This window comes from Capricornis sumatraensis, chromosome 2 (assembly GCF_032405125.1).
Source record: "Capricornis sumatraensis isolate serow.1 chromosome 2, serow.2, whole genome shotgun sequence".
NCBI classification, from domain to species: domain Eukaryota; kingdom Metazoa; phylum Chordata; class Mammalia; order Artiodactyla; family Bovidae; genus Capricornis; species Capricornis sumatraensis.
In genome coordinates this window covers 205,427,619-205,453,305 of record NC_091070.1, presented here as the reverse complement: position 1 = coordinate 205,453,305, position 25,687 = coordinate 205,427,619, and the positions used below count along the sequence as shown (strand labels likewise).

General features: G+C 58.6%; 1 protein-coding gene across 1 annotated transcript; it reads left to right on the top strand.

The window, feature by feature from the left end:
* The first annotated feature begins 1,636 nt into the window (after positions 1–1,636).
* On the top strand, positions 1,637–21,991 carry FOXO6 (forkhead box O6). Its single transcript, XM_068963428.1, has 2 exons — positions 1,637–2,050; positions 20,699–21,991. Exons 1-2 carry the CDS (start codon positions 1,637–1,639, stop codon positions 21,989–21,991), a joined length of 1,707 nt encoding a protein of 568 aa, XP_068819529.1.
* The last annotated feature ends 3,696 nt before the right edge of the window (positions 21,992–25,687 follow it).

Genomic DNA, 25,687 nt, shown 5'->3' with positions numbered 1-25,687 from the left:
GAGCGGGGGAAAGGGTGTTTTAGGCAGAGTGGATACACAAAGCAAAGGCTGGCAGGTGGAGTATTGTCTGGAAACCTAGCCTAGGGCCCTGTGGGATGAGATCATGGGCTGCCCAACTGCTCAGCTGGCCTTTCTTCCTTCTGAGGCCATACAGTGATCTGACAACACCTGACTTCTTCACAGCCTATGCTGTAGGGACCTCATCTGTCTCCATTGCTGCTCTCGCCTTAGTAACCAGAACAGTGCACATGCATCAAAGGTGCTCAATAAATATGTTAAGTGAACGAGAAACTTCTCTCCAAACAGGATGAAATTTGAGGCAAGTGTTTGTTCCAACAACCCTAGCAACAGCCTCCAACAGACTCTAAAATAGTGGTTTGCAAAGTGTGGTCCAGGGTGCATCACCTTGGACCTTGTCAGAAATGCAAAGTCTCGAGCCGCAACCCAGACTACTCTGGCTGGGGCCCAGTAAAACGTTTTAACAAGCTCTCCAGGTTGATTATACTACACGTTAAACCAGGCACTCTGAATGCCTACGAAAAACAACTTGCAGATGGAGAAGCCAAAATTGTGGTCAAGCCTGACCCAGAACTCAGGTGTTCTTGACCCTCTCCTTTTCCCCAGCCCAGGGCACAAAGAAGAGAACTCCATCATCCACCCCACCAGGTTTCTGGAACGAAGATTTGGAAATACCAAGGGTCTAGAAACAGAGGGCGGGGCATTCCTCCCGGGAATAGAAGGCGGGGCCATGAGTTCTGAGCCCCGCCTCATCCCTGTTGCCCCGGGAAACCCCGGGTTGTAACAATAACCCGCTGACGCGCTCAGGGGAGGGATCCTGCCGAGTCCGTGGGCGGGACAGCCCTGCTTCGGACCAATGAGAGAGCTCGGGCCCCGCCCCCGCGCCCCCTCCCCTAGAGCAAAGCAGGGGGCGGGGTCGCGCCCGCCTCGTCTTCCCTGCTCCGTAGGCGGCGCTGTTGCATGCAGGGGCTGCGGCGGGGTCGCCCCCGGCCGGGAGCCCCGCGCCTCCGCCTCCAGCCCGCAGGCGGGGCACCCGGCCCGCCAGAGGATTCCGCGGCCGCGGGCGGGCACGCCCCGCCCTCTCCCGCGCCGGGCCCGCCCCCCTCCCCGTCCCCCGCCCGTCCGAGGTGCAGCCGGCGCTGAGCGCGGCAGGCGCGGGAGCTGGCGCTGGAGCCGGAGCGGCGGCGGCATTCACGGGGCGGCGGCGGCGGCGCGGGCTCCGGCACGGGCTTGGGCTCCGGCATGGTGCAGTCCGGCTTCGTCCCGGGAGAGCGGGGCCCGCGTGCGGGGTCGGCGCCGGGGGAGCAGCGGCAGCGACGGTGGCAGTGGTGGCTGCAGGCACAAGCAGGCGGCAGGTGCTAGAAGCGGGGCTGGGCGAGGTGTGTGCCCGTTGGGCTCCGCGGCCGCCGCTCTCTCACTGCCCCCCTCTTTTCCTCCCTTCGGGCTTCCCAGCGCGTCCAGCCCCCTGTCTCCGCGACCTGGCCCATGGCGCCCCGCGGTTGAGCCGGCGCCGCCAGGGACCCCTCCCGCGGGCCTCCCCGGGGCGCGCAGATCCCGGAGCCGCCCGCCCACCCTCCGCGGAGCCCCCCTCCCCTCCTCGCCCGAGCCGGGCGGGACCATGGCTGCGAAGCTGCGAGCGCATCAGGTGGACGTGGACCCGGACTTCGCGCCGCAGAGCCGGCCGCGCTCGTGTACCTGGCCCCTGCCGCAGCCCGACTTGGTCGGCGACGAGGACGGAGCGCTGGGTTCGGGGGTGGCCGAGGGCGCCGAGGACTGCGGGCCGGAGCGCCGGGCCACGGCCCCGCCGATGGCCCCAGCGCCGCCGCTGGGCGCGGAGGTCGGACCGCTGCGGAAAGCGAAGAGCTCCCGGCGGAACGCGTGGGGGAACCTGTCCTACGCCGACCTCATCACCAAAGCCATCGAGAGCGCCCCGGACAAGCGGCTCACGCTCTCGCAGATCTACGACTGGATGGTCCGTTACGTGCCCTACTTCAAGGATAAAGGCGACAGCAACAGCTCGGCCGGCTGGAAGGTGGGGGCGTCCGGCTGGGGAGGGGTGCTAGAGCCGTTGGCTGGGGCGTCCAAGGGCTGCTAGATGTCCCTGGGCACCCGGCGGGCGGTCTGGAGGGAAACCCTGGGGCATCCCCAGGGGTCACAGAGTGTGTGCCCAGGGCGTGGGGCCGGCTGGCCGACAGGCGGGGGCGTGCTGGGAGCAGCTGTGTGCATACTCTGGATGCAGGGTGGGAGGTCTGGTGGGGTGACAAGCGACTGCCACTTTGAGGCACCTCTGAGGGATACCCTCACCCCATCCTTGGGGGCATAGCAGAAGAACCTATTCTCAGGCCTCAGACGTTGGGGACCCCTCTGTTACCCGCCCGAGTTGGCTTTGTGTTACTCTTGTTTTACCCTCTCCACCAGGGCACCCTCCTTAAAGAGCTGAAATAATGACTTGGGGCCAGTGGCTGCTTTCCTTCCAAATCTTTCCCGCTGCCCTCCCTGAAGCTGGCTTCAGGGTGAGGAATGCGACCCTAGGCCCACAGTTTCTGTAGTGCCAGGAGTTCACCCTACGGCACCAGCCAGTCTGAGGTGGGGAACTGGTCAGGTGATCTGAGTTCTCCATGGGGCAGCTGCTGTCCCCCCCTTGGCTGGATCAGCATGGTGGGCTGGTGATGACCCCTGCTGGTGTGAGGGCAGGGTATTGAGACCTGGGGATCTGTCTGTGCCCACCCCAGGCTGTCTGTCTCCCACTTCCCTGATTTTCTGAGCCCAGATGCATTTGGGGGTGGGGGGGAAGGGGGAGGGGCACCCCAGGGAGGTCTCAGTACCAACCACTGGAAAGGGGAGAGCCATCTTGGGAGAGGACAGGGTCTTGACTGGATTGTGGCCTCCCGACCCTACCCTGGCTAACTTGTTGGGGAATGGGGACCGTCGATGCCTTTGGAGGAGAGGAGGCTGGGGGGTGGGAGTGGTCAGGCCATGCCTAGGGCCTGTAAGCTGCCAGGCTCCCTGTGGAAGAGGGGTTCTCTGTGAGGGAGACATCCCTAAATGGAGGCAGGGGGCTGTGGCTGGTGGTGGTAGGCAGGGTCAGGGGAAGGAGGTGTGCCAGTGGAGGAGGGGAGGCTTGTGGACAGGAACAGCGCGAGATGCCCAGCAGCTGTGCTGGCCCGGGAGTTGACCTGGGAGCCCACGGCTCTCAGGCTTTATGCTGGCAGCTCCTCTGTCTCTCTGGCCACTGCTGGGAGGGGATGCAGGCTGGAGTGGCAGGCCTGAGTCTTCCTCTCCATCCTTTAGCTGGTCCCCGTTGGGCTCAGCCCCCAGCAGAACACTGTTCCTCCTAAGTGGGTCCTGTACTTTGCTCCCACCTCCCTCCCCTGCACTGTCCCACCCTTCGATTCTCCTTGTGGATAGTCCCTGTCGTCAAGGGCACAGAGTTCAGACACCTCTTCCAGGAAGCCTTCCCTAACCCCTTTTAGCTAGCGCAGGACTCCCTCATCTCTGGTCCTCTCCCTACCTGTCATAAGTCTTAGTCTTTTGTGTCCTGTCTCATTTCCCTTCCCCACCCTCTTTGGAAAACAGTGGCAGTAGTTAGACCAATCTCTGTGCCCATGGCACCAAGCATAGAGCCTGGCACCAGGAGCTACCAGTGCATATCTGGTAAAAGAGTAAAGAAGTGAGTGGATGGTGCAGAGGGTGCTGAGACCAGGGAGGATACTGTGAGTCAGAGCAAGCCGGGAGGGCTTCCTACAGGAGGCAGAGCTCCAGTTGGAGTTGAAAGATTAGGGATGATGGGGAAGATGGCAAGAGGGAACATGAGGCTTGAACCCGGGAAAAAACTGCAGTGCACTGAGGGTCTCAGGGCCAAGCCCTCTGCCAGGCAGCTTCAGGCATCTGTGCCAGGTGTCACCTTTAATGCCCTCTGCACTGCCTGAGGTGGGTTTTACTGTCACTACTTATAGAACTGGGCCCTGAGGCACAAACTGGAGAAGCAAACTGCACAAGGTCACAGTCAGGAGATGGGAAGGCTGGATTCCAATCTAGGTGTGTCTCCCTCCAGGGACCCAGAGCCTCTGGAATAGTGTCCTGCTTGCCCTGGTTGTGGGAGGGGGACACTGGCAGCTTTCAAACAGGGATGGATCTAATCTGAGAATGGGATTGGGAAGGTACTTGGAGATAATAGAGTCCCATGAGTTCATTTTGCAGACTGTGAGACTGAGGCCCTGGCAGGGAATGGGACTCTCCTCAGGTCATCAGTGAGTGGCAGGCCCTGGATGATGGCCCAGGCCTCCCGCCTGCCTGTTGGATGCAGTTTCCTCTGCACCACACTGCTGGGGACACACTGTTTCTCCCTGTGCCTGGGCTCAGGAAGGCTTGCCCTGGGCTGGGGCATTGGTGAGGGGTCCTCAGGCTCCTCACCTAGACCCTGGCAGAGACCCCCGCAGCAGCGGAGGAGGGCTGTTCAGAGAGACCTCTGGCCTTTCCCATCTCATCCCCTCAATGGCTGTCCTCCTCCTATCCCACCCGCATCCAGCTCCCCAGGGAGCCTCCTTCCCCTCTCATTCCCGCCCCTCCCACCACCTGTTCCCCCATTCCCAGTCTGTCCCTCCAGGGGCTGGGTGGAGGGGCCATCCCCACCTCCCAGCCACCCTCTGGTTACAGAGCCTGTGGGACACCTCAGGTGCCAGGGTTGGGGCCAGGGACCCATTGTTCCTTCCTCCCTCCCCTCCCCCACATAAGGGTTGCCCTTCAGACCCTGGGGTGTACTGAACCCTGTGATAGATAGAGTGGGGGGACCAGTGAGGGAGGCATTGGACCTACCTTCAGGATGCATCAGGGTTACCCAAGCCCTGTGTTTTACAGGCAGGAAGGGCTGGGGAGTGGGCACTGTGGGGGGACAGGGCTGGGGGACAGGGGTATGGTGAAAGCGGGGAGATCCGCTGGGGAGCCAGGCAAGCCCTCCCAGAGATGGCACTTGATCTGGTCTTTCTTCACTGGGTGGGGAGGGCGGGTAGAATTGGGGGGAAAGACTTCCAAGGGATATTGACTGCGTATGCAAAGACAGGGAGGTGGAATTCATACACTGGGTTTGGGAGACTGTTGGGCATGCCAGGCTGGAACTAAGGGCTCCTGGAGGTGGCAGGGCTGTGTCATGGGAAAGGCCGAGCTGGCCAGATCAGGAAGGGATTGACCTTTCTCCTGTGGCCCAACCAGGGATGTGGGATGACAGTTCAGAGGTGTTGCAGAGAGGAATTGGAGGAGGCAAGATCAACAGCAGGCACAAGGCACCCAGCAGGCTGAAGCCTGAAGAGAGACTGGGCTTGGTGCCGGAGAGGCTGGAAGAGTTGCCATCAGGGCATAGGGTCTCCAGGTCCGGGTCTGGAAGTGTGGCTATCCCACATCCAGGTTGTTTTTGTTGTTCAGTCGCTAAGTCATGTCGACTCTTTGCTACCCCCATGGACTGTAGCGTGCCAGCAGGCCTCCCTGTCCCTTACCATCCAAGGAGGGTCTCCCACTTCCTCTGATACTCTAGCCCCTCCTTCCCTAGTGCTGGACTCCTCCAGGAAGCCTTCCAGGCTGCTCTGGATCCTGGTGCTCCTTCCACTTAGCACCCCTGGAGTTGCTCTGCCTGCTTTTGTGTGTCCTGGCTGCCAGCTCCCCTGGGAGCTTTCAGGCCAGGCCTGGGTGCCTCCCATTCCTGTCCCCAGGACGGGTCAGGGAGGCACCCAGTGGAGGGGGACTTCCCTTCTCGTCAGTGCCTGGAGCACCTTGGCTGTTGTGGGGTGGGGTCAGGAGGGGTGGTGCCCCCACACACACACCCGGATCCCACCCAGGCCGGCCAGTAGGTCCTGGGTGGGGTGGGGTCTAGAAGGGAGGGGCTGCTCCCTGAGGCCAGTAGGAGGGTCCTGCGACAGCCCGGCTGAGCAGTTTTTTGCTTGCAGGGCTCCCCTTCTCTCCTCCCCGCAGCCCGTTCCAGCGGGGCTCCCTCCTCCTTCTTTGTCCTCCGGGGATCCCCAGCCCCGAGGGCTGGTGGGGGTGTGGGAGGAGGCGGTGTGAGCCCGGGTTGGGGGGTGTCCTCACCCCCCGCGCTGCACGAGCGGGGGGCTGGCAGCTGCCCGCCTCCTGGGCACAAGCCCGTGCCAGCCGCTCCTGGCACAGTTGCTGGCACGCCCGGCAGACTCCCACGGCCACCTGCTCACACCCACCCACGAGCGCTGGCGCGCGGCGGGCCCTTCCGGCTTCCCGGGCCTCCCGGCGCCCCTCCCCCGCTGCCGCGCCCCGCCCCCCCATCCCCTCCCAGTCCTCTGCTCCACGAAGGCCCCCTCACTTCTGCCAGCCGTGTGCGTGGCCCCCCGGGCCGCCCCTCCCCGGCAACTTGGGGAGCTCGAGCGGCAGGGCCGCCAGGAGGCCCCTGGGATAGCTGCACCTCTGCGGGGAGAAGGAGGGGCGGACCCGGAGGCAGGCAGACAGACCGACAGACAGGGTGAGGGCCCCGCCTGCCACCTGGCGCCGCTCCAGCGGGACGATGGCGGGCAGCGCCGTGCCAGGCGGTAATTGCAGACAGACTAATTTAAAGAGATGAGACGGTTATTTTTAACTCCTGTTAAGGTAATGAACGGCGCGGGGAGGGGGGTGTAGAGGTTCGAAAGTTCAGCGTCCCCCCCACCAGCCCCCACTTTCTGCGGGTTGGGGCTCCCCTGTCTGCAGGCCCTGAGGACCCAGCTTCAGGACTGAGTGGAGTGGAAGGGCTCTGCTAGGGAAGGGGAAGGGCTCAGAGGGCTGGGGAGCAAGCACCCACAGGTCCAGGCTAGTGTTAGCATCCCACTTTCCCAGGTGGAGAAGTGACTTGTCTTAGGATCACCTCCCTAAGAACTGGCATACCTGGGAACTGAACCCCCTTATACACCCCAAACTCACGTGTTTCCTCCTGTGCCATTAGGGCTGGGGTCCGGAGGGATTTGGAAAGGGGGCAAGCTTGTTTCTAGCAGCCCACCTTCTCTTCTCTTTGAGTGGAGCTGGTGGTGGCTGCTAAATGGGGTCCAAAGAGCTTTGGAAGCCCCTCTGTGTCTTGTGAGGAGTGCAGGTATGGTCGCGGGCTTCGCGTGTGGGTGAGGGCTTCTCGGGTATGGCTGTAGCAGGGAGAGCCCCTCCACCACTGTCTCCCTTACCTTGCAGCTGACTCTTCAGCACCCCTTCCCTATCTGAGCCTGTAGCCTGCCTACCATCTTGTGGATGGGTCCCCAAGAAACAGGTTCGCGTTGGTGCCTACTCCTTTGACATCCAAGTCTGACTTCTGTCTCCAGGAGAACTGGGGAGTCATGGAGCCCATTACCTGCTGTCAAGCCTCCTTCCTAGATTACTCCCTTTCTCACACACTCCTAGGTGCTGGGAGCTTGCAGCCTCCAGCACTGCCCATTCTGTTCCCAGACAGACCTTTGGGTGGTTAGGCCTTTCTTCCTTCTCTCTGGCCATGGCCCATCTCTCTGGACCATTGCTCCAGGTGTCCTAGTTCAGCCCTTCAGGGTCTGTTGGAGCTATGGAGTTGGGAGTGGGTGAGGGGTGGGGAGAGCCCCTGTAGGGGACCTTCATCTCGAGTGTGTTGAACTGGAGCAAAGCTCTCTCCCGTTCTGGTCCTCTGTGTTCTCATCCATAGTCAGAGGGCCTTAACTCACCCTGTCTCTGGCCCCTTTGGGGGCTGTAACTGGATAAACCCTCTGGTTCTAAGAGCCGTGATGGGTTAGTTGGGCCTGGGGGCGCAGAGTACTGATGGGGCTTCTCATGGGTGGAAGCAGGTGAGTAGCAGTGTGAATGCACTCGAACTGGGGACTCCTGTTTGGGGCTGCCTACCCTGCCCCTGGCGGTACCCAGGTGGCAGACATACTCTGAGCACAGTGAAGGGAGTGCTCGTGGCAGTCCCAGCTGTCCCCCCAGAGCAGGCAGATGGGGGTCCAGGGTGTTAGGTGGGCATCAGTGGAGACTCTGGGGCCCGGGTAGGGTGCTTAGGGGGGACAGCTGGATCTGGAATGCCCCCCTTCCTCCTGGCACCCTGGTTACCATGGAAACCAACTCCTGTTTGGGAGGGTTTGGCTGTTTGCTGCCTCTCCCCACCCCCCAATCCATATGTGGAGGTGGGAGGGGGGCCAGGTGGCTTGTGCGGGAGGGGCCTCCCACACCCTCCCCCCCCCGGGGCCTCCCACACCCTCCCCCCCCCAGGGCCTCCATCTTTGCAGGGAAACCTTTCTGGTCTCTAAGAGGGATGCCTCTTGTGGGAAGGGGAACAAGAATTAAGAGAATTAACTCCTGGGTGCTAGGCAGTCATTTGGGCACTTCACATAAATCTTCCCATTTCATCCTCCCTGGGTCCTGCCAGGTATGTGATAATAGCCCCATTTTGCAGCTGAGGAAATTGAGGAAAAGACGAAGTCTCTTCCAGGGCAAGTCTCTTGCCAAGGCAGCATAGCTGAAATGAGGCTGAGACTGGGTTTAGAAGCAGACCTGTCTGTTGCTACCATGTGTCACCATCTCCCAATGCCAGTGCAGTGTCAGCCCACATCCCAGCTAGTCCTCCTGCCCCAAGGCTCACTCAGGCTCACTCCAGAACTCTCCAGAGTTGCTCAGTTCCCTTGGGAGCCAACCAAGCCCAAACTGCTCTGTTCGGGCCCCTGGGCCCTCGCTCCCATTTTCCCTGCTGCCTCTGATCCCACACTGCCCTCGCGCTGCCATCTTTATACCTGACGCTGGAGTTGTCAACCCAGACCACTGCCGTTGTCACCTGCTCGCCAAGACTGCTGCGTGGGGCTCAGGGGAGTTTCATTTCTCAGCCACTCTCAGGGGCTGATCCCTGGGGACACCCCTCAGAAACTAGGCAGGTGCTTGGGTAGTTTGAACAAAAACCTACCTACTAGGTGATTCTGAAACCCAGTGTGTCTTTCTGAGAATCCTGCCTTAATCCTTAGTTGTTGGCAGAGCTGGCTGATGATCTGAGTCACCTAGAAGCTTTTAGGTAGTACAGTCTGCAGCCCTTGTCTGAGACCCTCTGTATCAGACTGTCAGTGGGTGAGCTTTGAAATCTATATTTTAACAGGTCTGTCTGGTGACAGGTCAGATTCTGAACTGATGCCTTAGATGGTATCTTCCCTGACTCCTGCTTGTCCCTCCTGTCTTCTGTTCCTAGGGTGGACCACCTTCTCCTCCAAGCACCTGCTCAGATTGAGCCCACACCTCTCTTCCTCACTCTTTCTGGGTCCTCCAGGGAGTTGAGCCCCATGCAGTCAGCTTCAAGGGACTGAAACCACTCCCACGCCTCCACCCCCAAGAATCCATTCATCCGCCCCGCCCTGCCCTCCGTGTCTCCTGTGCTCTGCCACAGAGCGTTTGGCTGCAGGAGGGAGGGGAACGGTCATCGGCAGGAATCCTCGGCACGAATCCTCGGCAGGCCTCTTTGGCACTGGCCCGTGAGGAACTGGAAAGTCGCAGTCCCTGCTCTCTGCTAGTTCCCTGTCTGGTGGGGGAGGTGAGACCACGTGTGCTATTCTTACAGGGACCAGTCCTGGGGCCTTAGCCACACCAGGTCTTGACCTCCTGGCCCCAGTCAACCTCTCCAGCCACATCACTCGCCCCTCTCGTCTTCTGACCTTTGCTTCAGCCACACATAGAACTCTTCCAACTGGAGATGCAGCCACCACGTGCCGTGACAGGCGTGCTCCCATTTAATTTTCACAGCAAACTGTGAAGCTGGCACTGCTACTGTCCCCAGTTTGCAAATGAGGAAAGTGAGGCTGAGAGACACAAAGTAGGCTCTCATAGTATCCCACTGGCAGTGACAGAAAAGAAACTCCCCTGGCCATTCTTCCCTAACCCAGTGCTCCGTCCAGGCTAGTGCACGCTGGCCTCCACCAGCAACATTGTCTCTCTGATTTCCCTTGGAGTTTGGCCCTGAGGCTTCCAGCCTGGGGGTTGGCTCTGGGATCCTGACTCCCTTTCTGCAACCCAGAGCTCCCAGAGGGAGGGAGCTGACATCGGCCCCCTGTCCATCTGCAGGTCCTGGGGCTGATGGCTGCTTCCTCCACTCACTTTAATCCAGGCCTACACCCACTGGGCACCCACTGTGCAGCGCTGCTCAGAGGAACCAGACTGGCTCCCTGCCCTCGAAATGCCTGCAGGTCCAGCTGGGGAAATAAGATGAGGATAAAAATGACCCAGGGTCATGATGGAGGGACAGATAATACGCTGTGGGTATTTGGAGGTGAGGGAAGAGAATGAGGCAAAAAAGTTAAACCCTCAGGATTTTTTGGGAGCCTCACAGGGTCTGGCTATGTTAGCCAGAGCCCAGCAGGACTTGAGGCTGGAGAAGCAAGCAGAGGCCGGCTGGTGAGTGGCCTTGAATGCCACATCAAGAAGTTGGCACTCCAAGCTGTGGGGGATGAGGGATGACATGGGCAGAAAGGATAGAATGGAGGGTTGGGGCAGGGGAAGAGACTGGCTCAGAGGCCCACTGTGGGCCTCATACTGGGATTCAGGATAGAAGATGAATCTGACAAAGAGTAGAGGCCCCAAGACTCCCAAGATCCCAGGCCTGACGTGCCAGGCAGCACGCTTTGGTGCCTTGAGGATCTCAGAGGTAAGACAGTGGTGCGGGTAAGAGTCTCGAGGCAAGCAGGGAGGAGCAGTCCTAGTTTTGCCACCCACCCTCTGTGTAGCCTTGAGCATCCAAGCCTCAGTTTCCTTCTGCAAAATGGGATAATAATAAGATATGTCCAAGCTTTGCTGTGAGAATTACATCTGAGGAGAGTTACATGTAAAGTCCCCAGTGAAATCTGAGCAAATACTGTTAGTTGCTCATCGCTCTGGCAAAGGAAAGGAGATAACTGTCCGTGCCCTGTGTAGGGTGGGGGTCCTGGGCCCTGATCCCTGAGAGACACTGACTTGTATATGTGTCGGGGGTGGGGGCAGGACTTCTTCTTCTAGTCCCTCCCTTTCTGTCCCTGGGGTGTGAGGGAATCAGGAGGTTCCATATGCTGCTCTCTAGCCTACAGAGCTTTCCCTGAGGCCTTGAGGGCAAGCAGGCAGGTTTCAGGCCGTGTTTTCACAAATGAGGGCAGTGATTTACCCAAGGTCACCCTTGAACTCAGCACTGCTTGCCCCTAGATGCTGGCTCCTCTTTGCCCACTGGCAGGCTGTGTGACCTTGGGCATGGTCCTTCCCTCTCTGGCTCTGAGTCCCATCTAGGGATCCGAGCTCCCCTCCCCCAACACTCTGGGAAGCTGTGAGGCCTCCTCCACCCCTCCTGTCCCCTCCCCCTGTCCTCAGCTGGCCTTGCCTCCTTTTGTAACCTGAGCTGGGGCTGTGGGGGAAGGGGCTTGCCCTCTGCCAGCGGCACCTGCCAGCTGAGCAGATGTGAGGGGATGGAGGCCCCCATCCCCCAGGGGATTGCCTGCTCTTGGCTTGGCAAGACTGGGGCTGGGCGGGCAGTGCTCAGCACACCCAGCCCTGGCCTCTGGCCTCTGCCCCCGAGAACTTACCCTGAGCATTGTTCATTTTTCAGTGGACATTCGTGCTCCAACGTGCCCTGCAAGGACCCCTCAGGCTCCGGGAGAAGACAGACGGCAGATGAGGGCTGGTGCCCCAGTCTGGGTGGGCTGCGTGGGCCTCCTGGAGCCCCTTGGCATGGGGGCAGAGGGCCAAGGGCAGACCCTGGGGGTAAGGCCAGTGTCTGTGCGGGTGGCCATGCCCCTGGGAGAGCAGATGGTTCTCTTGGCACCATGCCCACTCTTCCTTTCCACCCCCCGCCCCCCAGCCAGCCTGCAGGGCTGGGGCACAGCTGCTGAGCCCTCCCCAGAGCCGGGCCAGGGCAGGGCTGGGTGAAGTCACTGCAGCTGCTCCCAAGGCCTGGGGCAGGGGTGTGGGAGGTGCTGCCAGCAGAGTGAGGGAGGGGATCAGAATGAGGAGGGGCTTGGAGGGGCCTGAATGGCTTGGCAATTGGGGATCCCCTTTAATCCTGGAAGAGAGAGGAGATCTGTGCAGGGGTTGCTGAGCCAGCGTGACAGTTCCTGGTGCCCTTTCCCCAGGAGAGTTTCTGTCTGGCCTAGGCTCGCCTAGAGGTGTCTCAGGGTAGGCGGAAGAGCACAGACCTTGGTGTGAATTCCTGCTGCAACACTTACCCCCCTGGTAAGTGGGTCAGTTGTTCCCTGAAGCCTCAGTTTCTCCTCTGTAAAATCAGAATAATAAACCAACTCAGAGGTTTGTTACAGATACTCAGTAAGACTTAAACTGCTGAGTGCAGCATGTGTGTGAATGCTCAGCAAATCGTAGTGTCTTTCCTTCTCCACTTGTTGAAGTCTCTGGAGGAGTCACCAGAGAGTAGGGAGGTGGCGGAGGCACCAGGAACTGGAGGAAAAACCAGGAGGAGGAGGAGGAGGAGCCAATACCTGGAACTTCAGCCTGAGGTTTGGTGGAACAGAAATGGCAGAGTTGCCAGGCCTGAGTGGCTCATGGCTGCTGAAAGTTCCAACCTATGTGTTGACTTACCGTAAGCCAAGGATCGCAGACAACGTTCAAGCTGGGAGGCAGACTCATCCACAATTACGCTCTAGTGCACAGGTAGATTTTTGCAGTAGAAATGGGGAGGGAATAGTTATCTTTGGGGCTTGCAGAGGGGAAAGACACCACAAAGCTCGCCTTGTAGAGGAGGACCCAGTTGCACAGAGAGAAAGAGAAGGCCACAGGGAACAGTGTGCAAAGGCAGGAAATGTGAGATATCCGGGGTGGCTGGAGTTCCAGATGGGTGTAAGCAATGGAGGTGACGATGCTGGAGAGCATCAGAGGCCCTTGATTGTCAGTCTGGAGTTGGACCCAAGCCCTGGGGGATGAGGAGCCATGGGTCTTTGAGTAGGGGTGAGCTGGGACTTCTGCTGTTGGCTGGTTTGCTGTCCAGGCTGAGTGTGTGGGCTCTATTGTCTCTGGGGTGGCAGGGCTGGGGGATGCCAGGGCCTGTCTCTTGACCTCCTGCCTTGCTTTTGCTATTTGGTTCCTCCTGGCCCCTGGCTGCCCACTTCTGTTCCACTAATGACTCCAAGCCATTCACCTGTCAACACCTGTGGCTCTGATGCTCCTGCCTGCCCTTCCAGCCCTCCTTCCCTGCAGACCCTAGTACCAAGGGTTTGCATGTGGCCTCAGGGCTCTGAGGTCATCTAGGTCACTCCTTCTCCCAGGAAGTCTGTCTGGACTGAGTACTCCAGGCAGCAGAGCAAGCGACCCTCCTCCTCACCTAGCTTCCCCACCCCCAGTTTTGTGGCTCTCTCTGAGTCAGGTGTGTTCCTGGGCCAGAGGTGGGTGGGGGATTTAGGATGGTACAAGAGTTGCTCCTGGGCCTGAGACAGGGACTCCATAAGATGTGGGATGTCGTGCAGTTCCTGGCCCCACTCCCTTTCCCATGGATGTTGGGATAGTTACTGTCTTTTACAGGAGATGCTCAAGGTCACATGGATGAGGCTGGGATTCCAACTTAGCCCTCAGAACTTCTTCATGCAGGAAGGGAGGGAAGGAAGGAGGGAGAAAGGAAATAGGAGTCACAGAGGGAATCAGAGCACTCATGCAGCCCCACAGGTGATCTCGGTTCTGGGAGGCACCAAAGGGAGGAGCTGGGTCACATCCGCATTGGGTAGGTGGGGCCAGCTTCCTGAGGGCGGGGCCAGGCGGAATCTTGGACAGCAATGGAACCTGGAGAGGCAACCATACCTGGTTTTAGGTTGGATGGATGGACACAAGATCCAGGACTGAACTGGGAGAGTCCTAGAATCCCCTCGGTACTAGAGGCCAGGGGGGAGCACAGAGCTTGTTATGGGTGGGCAGCAGAACACTTGCGTCTCCTGTCTCTGATGAAAGCCAGGAAGCTTGGGCTTGAGAATCAAGGCAGGGATGGCCACTGAGATGGGCAGCAGGGCAGCGTTCCCCACCTCATTACAGATGTGAGAAGAACCTTGGCTTTGGAATACAGCAGCCCTGAGACCCAGACCTAGCTCCATCACTTCCCAGCTTTGTGGTCTCAGGAGTCATTTAACCTACTTGAGCCTTAGTTCCCCTCTCCACCCCCACTTCATAAAATAGCATTACCTACCCACAGTGGTGTCAGAGAAGACTCTTGAGAGTCTCTTGGACTGCAAGGAGATCCAACCGGTCCATTCTAAAGGAGATCAGTCCTGGGATTTCTTTGGAAGGACTGATGCTAAAGCTGAAACTCCAGTACTTTGGCTACCTCATGCGAAGGGTTGACTCATTGGAAAAGACCCTGATGCTGGGAGGGATTGGGGGCAGGAGGAGAAGGGTATGACAAGGGATGAGATGGCTGGATGGCATCACCGACTCGATGGATATGAGTCTGAGTGAACTCTGGGAGTTGGTGATGGACAGGGAGGCCTGGCGTGCTGCAATTCATGGGGTCGCAAAGAGTCGGACACAACTGAGCAACTGAACTGAACTGAACCCACAGTTTGGATGGTTTTTAGAATTCACAGAAGAAACATATCTAAAGAACCTAGCTTACATCTGGCATGTGGTAGGTGGTGCCCTTCTCCCGCCTTGGTATGTGAGTGTGTGCCAGTGGTGTGCGAGAGTGGGCTTGCACTGGCTCGTGAGAGCTGATCAGGGAGAACTTCTTCCCAGTTCTGCGCTCAGTGACATCATGCTGCCAGCTTAAAATTGGCTACGATGGGAATATCCATACCACAGAAACCAGCAAATGCTACAAATCGAATCAGGTGGAGTTTTTTCCTTGCTGGAGAGCTGGGGGAAAAAAAGTCCATCCTGTAGGTTCTCTTTAGCCATCAAGGGGACCAAACAGGAGGTGGGGGGCAATGGTGGAGCACTGGCTGGACCATGCAACCTAGAACTCAAAGTCCAGGGGCCTGGGAAGATTGGATACAGTCATAGTGCCAGGCAGCCCTCCATAGGCTGGGGACAGCAAATGGTGGGACCCTTCTTCTTGCTCCAAACCCCTCCTCTTCTCCCCCCACTCCCTAGCCCTGAGATCTGCTAGGCTCTGGCTGGAAAAGTAAGATTGGATGAGGTTGAGCTATCAGGGAATGAAGCTGTGCTGGGAGGAGAAATGAGGTTGAGCTGGAAGATAAACGAGGTTGTACTGTCAAGGAATGAGGTGGTACTTGGAGGCAAGGTGAGGCTGCATTATTAGATGAATGAGGTTGTACTATCAGGGGATGAAGTGTACTTGTAGGAGAGATGACGTCCTGCTGGATCAGGCGGGTTGCACCATCAGAGAACACAGCCACACCACAGGAGGAAGGAGAGCCTCCGACTTGGAGGATAAATGAGGGTGTCCTGCTGGATAAATGAGGGGGCCCGTCAGGTGAATGGAGTGCTGTTAGCAAATGAGGTTGTACTTGCTGGATAAATGGGACTGGTGTGCTGGATAAATGGGGTTGTGTTGTCAGATGAATGCATTACTGCTTGTGGGCGAAGGGTGTCCTGGGAATAGATGAGGGTGTCCTGTTGGATGGATGAGCTGCCGCCACCAAACAGCTCAGACCCTGTCCACGGAGGAGGCACCATCAGCAAGGACGAGGTTATTCTGTTCCCGTGGGGGCTCCTGAAGCATCTTCTGGCTCAGATGGTCCAGGCTGCGAGAGACCTTGGCTGCAGCAAGCCCTGGGTTACCCAGATCTGTTCGGGCAGCAGGAGCGAGCAGGGTAGGGGGCCAGGGTGCGCAGCTGCCTTGTTCACGCTGAGAGCCCTACTTTGCTTCTCACCAAAGCCCTTCCTCCTCTCTGCGCTTCCCTCTGTGGCCCAGGATGCTCCTGCCTTTCTCTACCCCCTGCTTGCCTGCCATTCTGTCCTGTGTTCTCTCAGTTTGGAGCAGCCCCTATTCTGTGCAAGCCACTCTGCCAATCTCATTAATTCTCCCTGCAAGACTACGTTACCCTCCTTTGCTGTCTCTCATTCATTCACTCAACAAACATTTATGAAATGCCTGGCATATACCAAACACATGGGGTCTGGTAAGAAAAAGAAAGGGACAGAAATGCTTCATGGAACTTAGATTCTAATATAAGGGAAGCCAGATAACAAATTAATGAACATAATATAAAGAAATTATATGGTACTTCAGAAAGCGCGAATTGTTTTAGAAAAACTCGGAGCAGGGTTAGGGAGCCAAGAAAAGGCAAGGCAGAGGAACATCTGTTAAGAGCGGGCAGGCTAGGTCTCATTGTATAGGTGACGTCTGAACAGAGACTTGACGGAGCTGAGAGACAGACGGTGGGTATCTGGGCAAGGTGGGATGGTACCTGGCAGGTTCCCGGAAGGTTTGAAGAATGGGAGGGACCATGCAGGACAGTGTGAGGAGAGGACCCTAGGAGGCCACAGAGGGTCTTGGGGGCTATGGAAAGGCCTTTGTTCTCTACTCTGAGTGAGATGGGGGCATCCGAGTGTTCTGGGCAGGACTGGACCATGACCCAGGTTATTTATAGCATCCCTCCAGCTGCTGCCTGGTGGAAGGCTAGAGGGAAACAAGGGTGGAGGCAGGTAGCCTGTTTGAGGAAGTGGAGGTTCAAAGCGTGCGGCTCGATTGTTTGTGGGTGTCAGAGCCAAGACTGGAATCTGGATCCAACACCAGAGCCCTGCTCTTTGTCCTGTACCAGCCTCCTCGCCCTGCTGACTGAGGCCCCGGAGGCTGGCCTCTCACCCAGGTTCTGTGGGACAGTAGGCAGTGCTGGGATGTAACCCCTAGTCCCTTCCCTCTGCCCCCACCCCCAATGGTCTCTCTGAGGCACCAAGTCAGGGAGGTCCCATCCTGGAAACTGCGCCAGGCCCGCATGGAGGTGTGAGGCCCCAGAAGCCCAGCTTGGGCACCAGGGGAGCCCGGGCATGCCGGGGCCTTGGCTGTGGTGGTGGGTTGCTAGGCAACTCTGAGAGGGAACCCTGGTTACTGCTACCTGGCAGAGGCGTTTCCTTGCCCTCCCTCCCTCATCTCCTCCGTGGCCTCTGGCCTCCCAGGAGGCCTTGTGGGTGAGATGTGATCAGTGCTTGCCACAGGATCTTGGCTGGGAGCTCTGATGGGTACCAGGTGGCTGGGCCCTGAGGAGCCAGAATGAGCTGCAGGGCCTGGCCTGGCCTCCTGGGGCACAGCCTGGTGCACACCTGGTGAAGAGCCCTGCTCAGCAGACCAAGGCCTAAGTCTTCACCTAGCTCTGAGCCACCTCCCTGGGTGATCTTGGGCAAAGAATGGCACCTTACTAAGCTTCAACCCCATCCAGGTGGCCTACAGAATTCCTTGCCAAGGGCCATTTTTTGTGAAAGTGCCAATGGAGGGTGCTGAGCAGAAAAGGTTCCAGGTTACCCTCACCCCAGCCCCACTGGCTTGAGTGTGGAACACTCATGTTTTATGTTAGATTCCATTTACTAAAAGAGTTCCGCTACTTAAAAAAGTTTGAAAACCCCTGGACTGAACAATTCCAAGAACTTTTCGTTGTCAACTCCAAAGGTGCCTAGAGTGCAGTGGCCCATCTCATCAATTTCTGGGGAAGGAAACTGGCCCAGAGAGGAAGAGGGAGTGGCCCCAGGTCAGGCTTGCTGGAGAACAGGGAGGCGCCCCAAGCTGCAGGTCAGGAGGCCTGGGCTCAAATCCCAGCTCTGCCACCAGGTCCTGGGTGACGCAGGGCAAGTCCTTTTTTCTCTCTGGGTCCAACCAGCTGTGGTTTCAGGCTGGGGCTTAGGAGTACCTGGCTGGGCAAGGAACAGAGTGGGGAAGGATAGAGACCTTCATAGGCCTGGAACGTGTGTTTTTGACGGTGATCTAAAACATTTTTATTGATATTCAGAAAATTTTGGAAGTCTCGTGGAGTACAAGCCAAGATTCCCTTGAATTCTAAAAAGGAAATGCAAGACTATTAGAGAATTTTGACCTTTTAACATGCCCCCGGCTTCCCATGCTACCAGCTTCTAGGGTTGATTACATCATGGAAAGTTTGAGAAGAAATGGAGGACTGGTTTCCTAAGATTCTTTGGAAATTCTCTGACTTGTTCTCTCTCCCATGGTGGAATGTGAGGTCCTTTAGACTCAGAGTGAGTCTAACCTGAAATCAGTGCCTGGCTCTGGCACTTAAAACTGTATGATCTTGACAACTTACATAACCTCTCTCAGTCACCTCACCTTGACACAGTTGGTGGTTTAGTCGTCAAGTCGTGTCCAACTCTTTGTGACCCCATGGACTGTAGCCTGCCAGACTCCTCTGTCCGTGGGATTCTCCAGGCAGGAATACTGGAGTGGGTTGCCATTTCCCTAGCACATCTTGAGATAGGGCTCACAGTCCCTGAGTTGTATGAACACTGACAGAACGATCATAATGTACTGAGAATGAGATAAAATACTCCCAATACCAGGGCTGACCCGGCAGGTACTCAGGAGGTGCCCTACTTGGTGACATCCTTCCTTCTCCTCCCACCCTCTAGCACTCAGAACCAGGCTGGCACATAGTGACATGGATAAAGAGGCGTGGCTTGACTGACCTCCAGCTTCGAGGTGGAGCCTCTGGCTAGGCAGTTAGTCCCACAGGGGTTGAGAACTGAGGCCTCAGAGGCCCCTGAGCACAGGTGTGGGGGAGGGCCTGGGGAGCCAGGTGCAGGGCCGGGAGCGGGAAAAGGGGTTTCTACTCCAGGGAGCACCACTCCCTGGGGGTCCGTCTCCCCTCCTCTCAGGGCACCAGGAGGAGCCAGGCAGGGCAATGATGGGAGGTGCCTTGGGGCCCCAGCCGTTGTCTCCCAAGACCAGAAAGTGCCAGAGATAAGGAACCTGGGGTCCTGAAGAAGTCAGGCACGTGCCTGGTGCTGGGGGTGAGGGGCACCTCAGCAGAGAGGACCCCTCCTTCTGCAATCAGTGGGAAGGAGGCAGCAGGGAGAGCCCGCACGGATCAGAGGTTCTGGGGCTGAGGGGATGAGAGCAGGTCCGTATGCTGGGCAGACCTGGAGTGGTACCTGGCATTGCTGCCTGTGGGACCATGGGCAAGTTACATCATGCCTCTGGGCCTCCATTCCCTGGTACAGGAGACGGGGTAATGCCAGCTCCCCAGGGTTGTTTGTGCCCAGCACAGGTACACTCAGGGCCTGATATTAAGGATTGTAGAGAAGGAGTAAGTCTGTGGAGTGATCTAAGAAGTGAGGTCTTCTGGCCAGAGTAAGGGATTTAACCAACATTTATGAACACCAAACACTTAGCATGCACATTATCTCAGGTAATGATCTAACAGCCTTCCGAGGTGGTTACTGTATGTTGCCCATTTTTTTCAGAGCAGCTCACTGAGGCATGCGCTCCTAGAGATTGAGTCAACAGCCATGGTCATATAGCTAGGTGGCTGAAAAGAGCCAGGCATCCTGCCCAGCCCTTCAGATACCCAAACCCCTGCTATTTCCACAACAGTGCCAGAGCCAGGAAGTCCAGGCCACCAGCAGGGAGGCCCCAGAGGTGGGGCGGGGTGGGCTTTGCAGAAGTTCTAGTCCTCCGCGTTCTCTGTGAGGAGCCAGGTCAGTGGAGCTGTGGACTCCCTGCCTCCCTCTGTCCCCAGCCCAGGCCTGGCAAAAGCAGGCAGTGATATGGAGCCCAACAGAAATTTACAAGAGGATATGTGTAGGTGTGGCTAAGGTGAGGCCGGAGGCAGGACCAGAGACAGCAGGAGAGCTTTGTGGCCTCAGGCAAGCCACTTCATCTCTCTGAGCCTCAGTCTTCTTGTCTGTAAGTGGGCATGATGTCACCTGCTTTGTGGGGATTTTGTGCAGTTTCCACCAGGAAGGGGGTTGAGGCCAAAGCTACTTTGCATGAGGTGGGTGGAGAGGGAAAGGAACTGGGCTGACCTGAAGGTGGGTACTGAGCAGCTGTGGGGTTTGAGGTCTCCACGGCTGATGGATGTGCTTTGAGGGGCTTACTGGGATGGGAGGCCTCTGTGGAGTTCGCAGAAGCTCCAAGAAGTTGGGAGAAAATGTAGGCCTCTGCCCACCTTGGGGACCCCCAGCCGATTCTGCTTATCCTGGCCAGACCATCCCAGCAAAGGGTTAACAGTCTTCTCTACCTGCAGTTGCATTTTAAAGACACGAAATTAAAGCAGGTAATTTATTCTCCCCACACACGAAAGAGCAATTAGTTCTAAACAGGGCTTAATCAGTCACCGCGAGATTGATTTCTGGAGCCCTGGGTTTTCGGGCTCCTGGCGCCACGCCAGGCTGGTGGGGTGGGGGGGCGGACAAATGAGCCGCAGCGGCATGAGCCCTTACATAATCTGTTGGGGGCCCCTAGCAGCCTGGCTAGCCCCGGGCGGAGCTTGGCTGAGTGCGGAGGGGGGTCTTGCTCCCCTGCTGCAGGCGGCTCCTCAAGAGTAGCCTCCCTGGCAAGACTAGACCCAAAGCTCCGGCCCCATCCTACAGACAGTGCCTGTGCCGGCGGGAGCAGGGAGGGTAGGGCGGTTCTGGGGTGGGGGATGGATATTCTGAGTTTGTCCTAGCTGGTACTTACACCTGTTCCCCCTTCTTCCCCGCTCTACCCTTTCATCTTCCCTCTTTCCTCCCCTTCTGCTTTTTGGCGTTTCTTCTCGCCTTCTCTCCTCCTCTCCTCGATTTCCTCCCACTCTTCCCATCACTCATCCCCTCACTGCCACTCCCCCACCCCTGTCCTTGTCTCTGGCCACAGAACTCCATCCGGCACAACCTGTCTCTGCACACCCGCTTCATCCGCGTGCAGAACGAGGGCACAGGCAAGAGCTCCTGGTGGATGCTGAACCCCGAGGGCGGAAAGACGGGCAAGACCCCGCGGCGCAGGGCCGTGTCCATGGACAACGGGGCCAAATTCCTGCGCATCAAGGGCAAGGCGAGCAAGAAGAAGCAGCTGCAGGCACCCGAGCGAAGCCCAGACGACAGCCCCCCGGGCGCGCCAGCCCCAGGGCCCATGCCTGCCGCGGCCAAGTGGGCCACGAGCCCAGCCTCGCACGCCAGCGACGACTACGAGGCGTGGGCCGACTTCCGCGGCAGTGGGAGACCCCTGCTCGGGGAGGCAGCTGAACTGGAAGACGATGAGGCCCTGGAGGCCCTGGCGCCGTCGTCGCCGCTTATGTACCCGAGCCCGGCGAGCGCGCTATCGCCCGCGCTGGGTGCACGCTGCCCGGGGGAGCTGCCCCGCCTGGCTGAGCTGGGAGGCCCGCTGGGCCTGCACGGCGGCGGCGGCGGCGGCGGCGGCGGCGGCAGTGGCAGTGCAGGGCTGCCCGAGGGGCTGCTGGACGGCTCGCAGGACGCGTACGGGCCGCGGGCCCGCGCCGGGACGCCCGCCTACTTCGGCGGCTGCAAGGGCGGTGCCTACGGCGGGGGCGGGGGCTTCGGGCCGCCGGCACTGGGCGCTCTGCGCCGCCTGCCCATGCAAACCATCCAGGAGAACAAGCAGGCCAGCTTCCCGCCGGCCGCCGCGCCCTACCGCCCCGGGGCGCTGCCCGCGCTGTTGCCGCCGCCGCCACCCGCGCCCAGGCCCGGCCCCGTGCTTGGTGCACCCGGGGAGCTGGCCCTGGCGGGCGCTGCCGGCACCTACCCTGGCAAAGGGGTGGCCCCGTACGCGCCGCCGGCGCCCTCGCGCAGTGCCTTAGCCCACCCCATCAGCCTTATGACGCTGCCCGGCGAGGCGGGCGCGACGGGTCTGGCGCCGCCGGGACACGCGGCCGTCTTCGGGGGCCCCCCCGGCGGCCTCCTGCTAGACGCGCTGCCCGGGCCGTACGCGGCCGCCGCCGCCGGGCCGCTGGGTGCCGCGCCCGACCGCTTCCCGGCCGACCTGGACCTCGACATGTTCAGCGGGAGCCTCGAGTGCGACGTCGAGTCCATCATCCTCAACGACTTCATGGACAGCGACGAAATGGACTTCAACTTCGACTCGGCCCTGCCGCCGCCGCCGCCCGGCCTGGCCGGAGCCCCGCCCCCCAACCAGAGCTGGGTGCCAGGCTGAGGGCCGCCTGCCGCGCGCCCCAGGTGCCCTGCCCCGCACCCCGCCAGGGGCCTCTGTCTTCCCATCCTGATCCCGGGGTCCCCACTCCCATTTCTGCTCCACGGGGCGGATCCAGGAGGCAGCCGCACCCCAGCTAGAGACAGCCCGCAGAAGCTGACCGCTGAGGGAAGTGGTAGGCAGGCGCTGGAGCACCCTGCTATTCCTGCCCAACCCCCAGAGGCCCGCTCTGCCTCCTCCCAAAGACGGAAGGCCCGCGGGGTGGATGCTGGGCTCCCGGCTGGGTGGGAAGGGGGAGGAATGAGGTGGGACGCGCTGGTCTGGGAAGTAGACTGGTAGATGCGAGAGGGGGGCGTCTCCGAATCCTCAGTATCATTGGTAGGGCTCTCGCGTGACTAATCGCCCACCCAAAGTCGGGGCTGATTCCCTATTGACACTGTCCCACTGGTCTTTGCGTCACCCACCCCAAGCCAGGAACCCCTCTCCTGAGAACACACCCACACCTACCTATCGGCTGTTCACCTTGAGCTGTCCTTCAAGTCCTGAACCACCCTCCGACCTCCACCCCCACGGTTCAGCCCTTCCCACCCATCCTCGCCTGCCCTGTTTCTCCCCTCCGGGTCGAAGTCCCTCTCCCCTTCCACCCCTGCCCTTCCCCCAGTACTGGTTTCAGCCTCTCCAGCTAGCCTCAGCTCTGGATCCACCCCCCAACCCACCACCCCTTTCTCCGTGCCAGTCCTGGCTCCTCTCTCCCATATTTATAAGTGTCCGGTCGGGGCGGGCTGTGGGCGCGGTGTCCCCGGCGCATATCGTAGGCAGTGTACCGTGGCCGTGCCGTCAGCGTGTGCGTGTGCGTGTGTGCCGTGTCGAGGCCGTGTAGAGTGCATTGTACAGCATATTTTCATGAATAAAATTGTTTTAAATATTTCCCGCGCCTTGGGCTAGTAGGAGAGCGGCGGCAGAGGCAGATAATTGGCAAGGATCGCGGAGGCGGGGGTCCCTGTCCCTGAGCCCATTGTGACTTTGTGTCTGCGTCTGTGTCAGCATTCACAGACGCCTGTCTGCTCAACACACTTTGGTTAAGCGCCTACTGAGTTCTGGATGCTGGAGATGTGCCTGGGTGGACTCTCCACCTGTTTCTGTGAACATATGCCTTGCAGGAAGTTTCTGGTCTGGGGATATGCTGTCCCCAAAAAGCCAGAGTTGGAAGAGAAGGCACAGGTATTAACTGAGAGTATGTCTGTGTCAGATCCTGGATTAGGTGTAATTTTTGTTCCCATTGTACAGATGAGAAAACAGGGTCGGAGCAGGAAAACACACAGACTTCTGTTTGAATTTATCCTCTGTTTTCCAGTCGTGTGACCTTGGGCAAGTTTTCAACCTCCGTAACCTTGCTTTCCTGGCTGGCACACCTCGTGAGCAGTAAATGAGAAGAGAGATATAAAGTGGCCGCACAGGTCCTGTGCCCACTCACCCATCCATTCATCCATGGAAGATTTAGTGAGCACCTGCTATGTGCCAGGTCTTATACCAATCACTGGGGCTGCCATAGAGACCAGCACAGGCACAGTCTCTGCTCTGAAGGAACTTAGAGGTTTGAGGGGGACAAAGATGAGTTACTGGGCAATTTTAGATCAGAGATATAATGAATGGAGAATCGAATGACACAGCTGCACACATCTTGGGCTTGAGGACTCGGGGAAGGTGCCTGGAGGGGGCGCTGTCTCAGCCAAGCCTTAATGGGTGAGTTGTCACTGGGAAAGGAAAGAATTCAGAGGGAATGGCTTGATCAGAGATCCAGAGTCGAGTTCATTTGGTTTCCAGAACAAAAAGCAATTTAGCGTGGCCAGAGCTCAGAGATAGAAAGATGACCAGTGATGGAGAGGCAAGTGGACCAGAAGGGGCAACAATGGGAGAGGGCCAGTGGCCAGGCCAGAGGTGCTGGTGGTGATTCACCAGGAGGGACAGGCGAGGGCAGTGGGGCTGGAGGGGAAAGGATAATTTCACACATATACTTTGGCTCTAGAGTCATTGAGACTTGGTTGTAGGTTGGACATAAGGAATGAGGATCAAATGATGCCTGATTCTGGTTGGGCACTTGGGCAGACAGGGCTCTTTCCCTGAGAACTCTGACGCAGGAAGAGTCCTGGGGAAGACAGTGTGCTCAGCCTCATGGGCTGACTTTTCAGTGTGTCCTATAGGACCCCTTGAGATTTGGGGGGGATGTTTGGGAACATATGTATTGTGTGAATGGCATTCCCTGGCATTGGGCAACATGGTGACCCAGTGATGTGCAGCTGGATAATGAGGTCAGAAGCCCAGGAAGGTGTGGGCTGGACAGGGAGGTCAGAGAAGCAAGAGCATGGAGGTTGTCTCGGAGGTGCTGGGAATGGCCTGGGGGATGGTGCAGAGTGGGAGGCTCAGGCCACCCCGGTCTGCTCAGGTGAACACCTCAGAACACCTTGGCGCAGGGAGAGAAGGAAGACCAGGACACTGTGGGCTCCTAGAGTTTGTGAAGGTGCATGGTCTTTGAAAGCTCCAATGCGCTTACTCTTGGAGCCTCAGTTTCTAGGTCTGGAAGATGGGACAGTAGCACCTATCTTAGATTTGTTTTCAGGGGCATATGAAATTGGAATTATTCCCCGAGGTCAAACTCCTGGCAAGGGGCAGAACTGCCCAGGCTGTCCTGTGGCCCCCACTGACTGTGGAGGTGGCTGTGAGCAGAGAGTAAAGGAGATCGGAGCCAGCAGAGCCTGTACTGGTTCTGGTCTTGGTTCAGGGAGGCAGGACCTCCCTGTGGAGTGTAGGTGTCATCCTTGCTGGGTGGGGACCACAGAGGTGAGCTCTCTCCAGGGACTGATGCCCCAGTCCCACCCCACACCCAGACTCAGAGACAGCGCAGCTGGGTCTGGGCTCCATATGGGTTGCAAAACTGCCCGCACCCTAGGCTGATGGAGTGTGGGCGGCTGCTGTGCGTGTGCAGGTCTGTGTGTGTCCATGAAGCACCATATGCATTTGTCTGTGTGGGCCTGTGTGTGTGTGTGTGTGTGTGTGTGTGTAAGTGTAAGTGTCCTGGGAGAGGGGGTGGGCTGAGTGATGGTTGGGGTCTCCCTGTCTGAGTGTGCACACGTCTGAGGATTTGTATGTGTGTGCGCATGCATGTGTGTGTGTGTGGTAGGAATGACAGTGTTTCCATCTCCGAGTGTGCCCACATGTGCGCCCCAGGTGGTAGAGACCACGCCTGTGTGAGTTGTGTGCGCTGCCCGCCTCCCTCTCTGGGTGTGTCTTCCTGTCTTGGCGCACCCCGTCTCTCCGGGTGGATGAGAGCTGGTGTCCCCCTGCCAGGAGCGTCTTCTGGGCAGCTCTGCAGTGGGAGGGGAGCAGAGCAGAGGGACACTCCCAGCCCTGGGATAGGCTGGACTCCTGCGCAGGGAGCAGCAGGACCACCTCAGAGGAAGGGCTGATCTCCTCCTGGCTCAGGCCAGCGGTAATTCCAGGGACAGCTCTGTCCTGCTGGGCCCCATGAGGAGAAAGCGGGCAGTACCCCTGTAGCCGGGGGTCTGCAACCGGCCCGTCCCCGCCAGCCTCGGAGCCCAGCAGACGCGCCCCCCTCCATGCCCACTCCCTGGGAGTCGTCTGACACATGATTTATTCATAAAAAGCCATTATTTGTGCCAAAGAAGAACGGAGCTGCTCGCT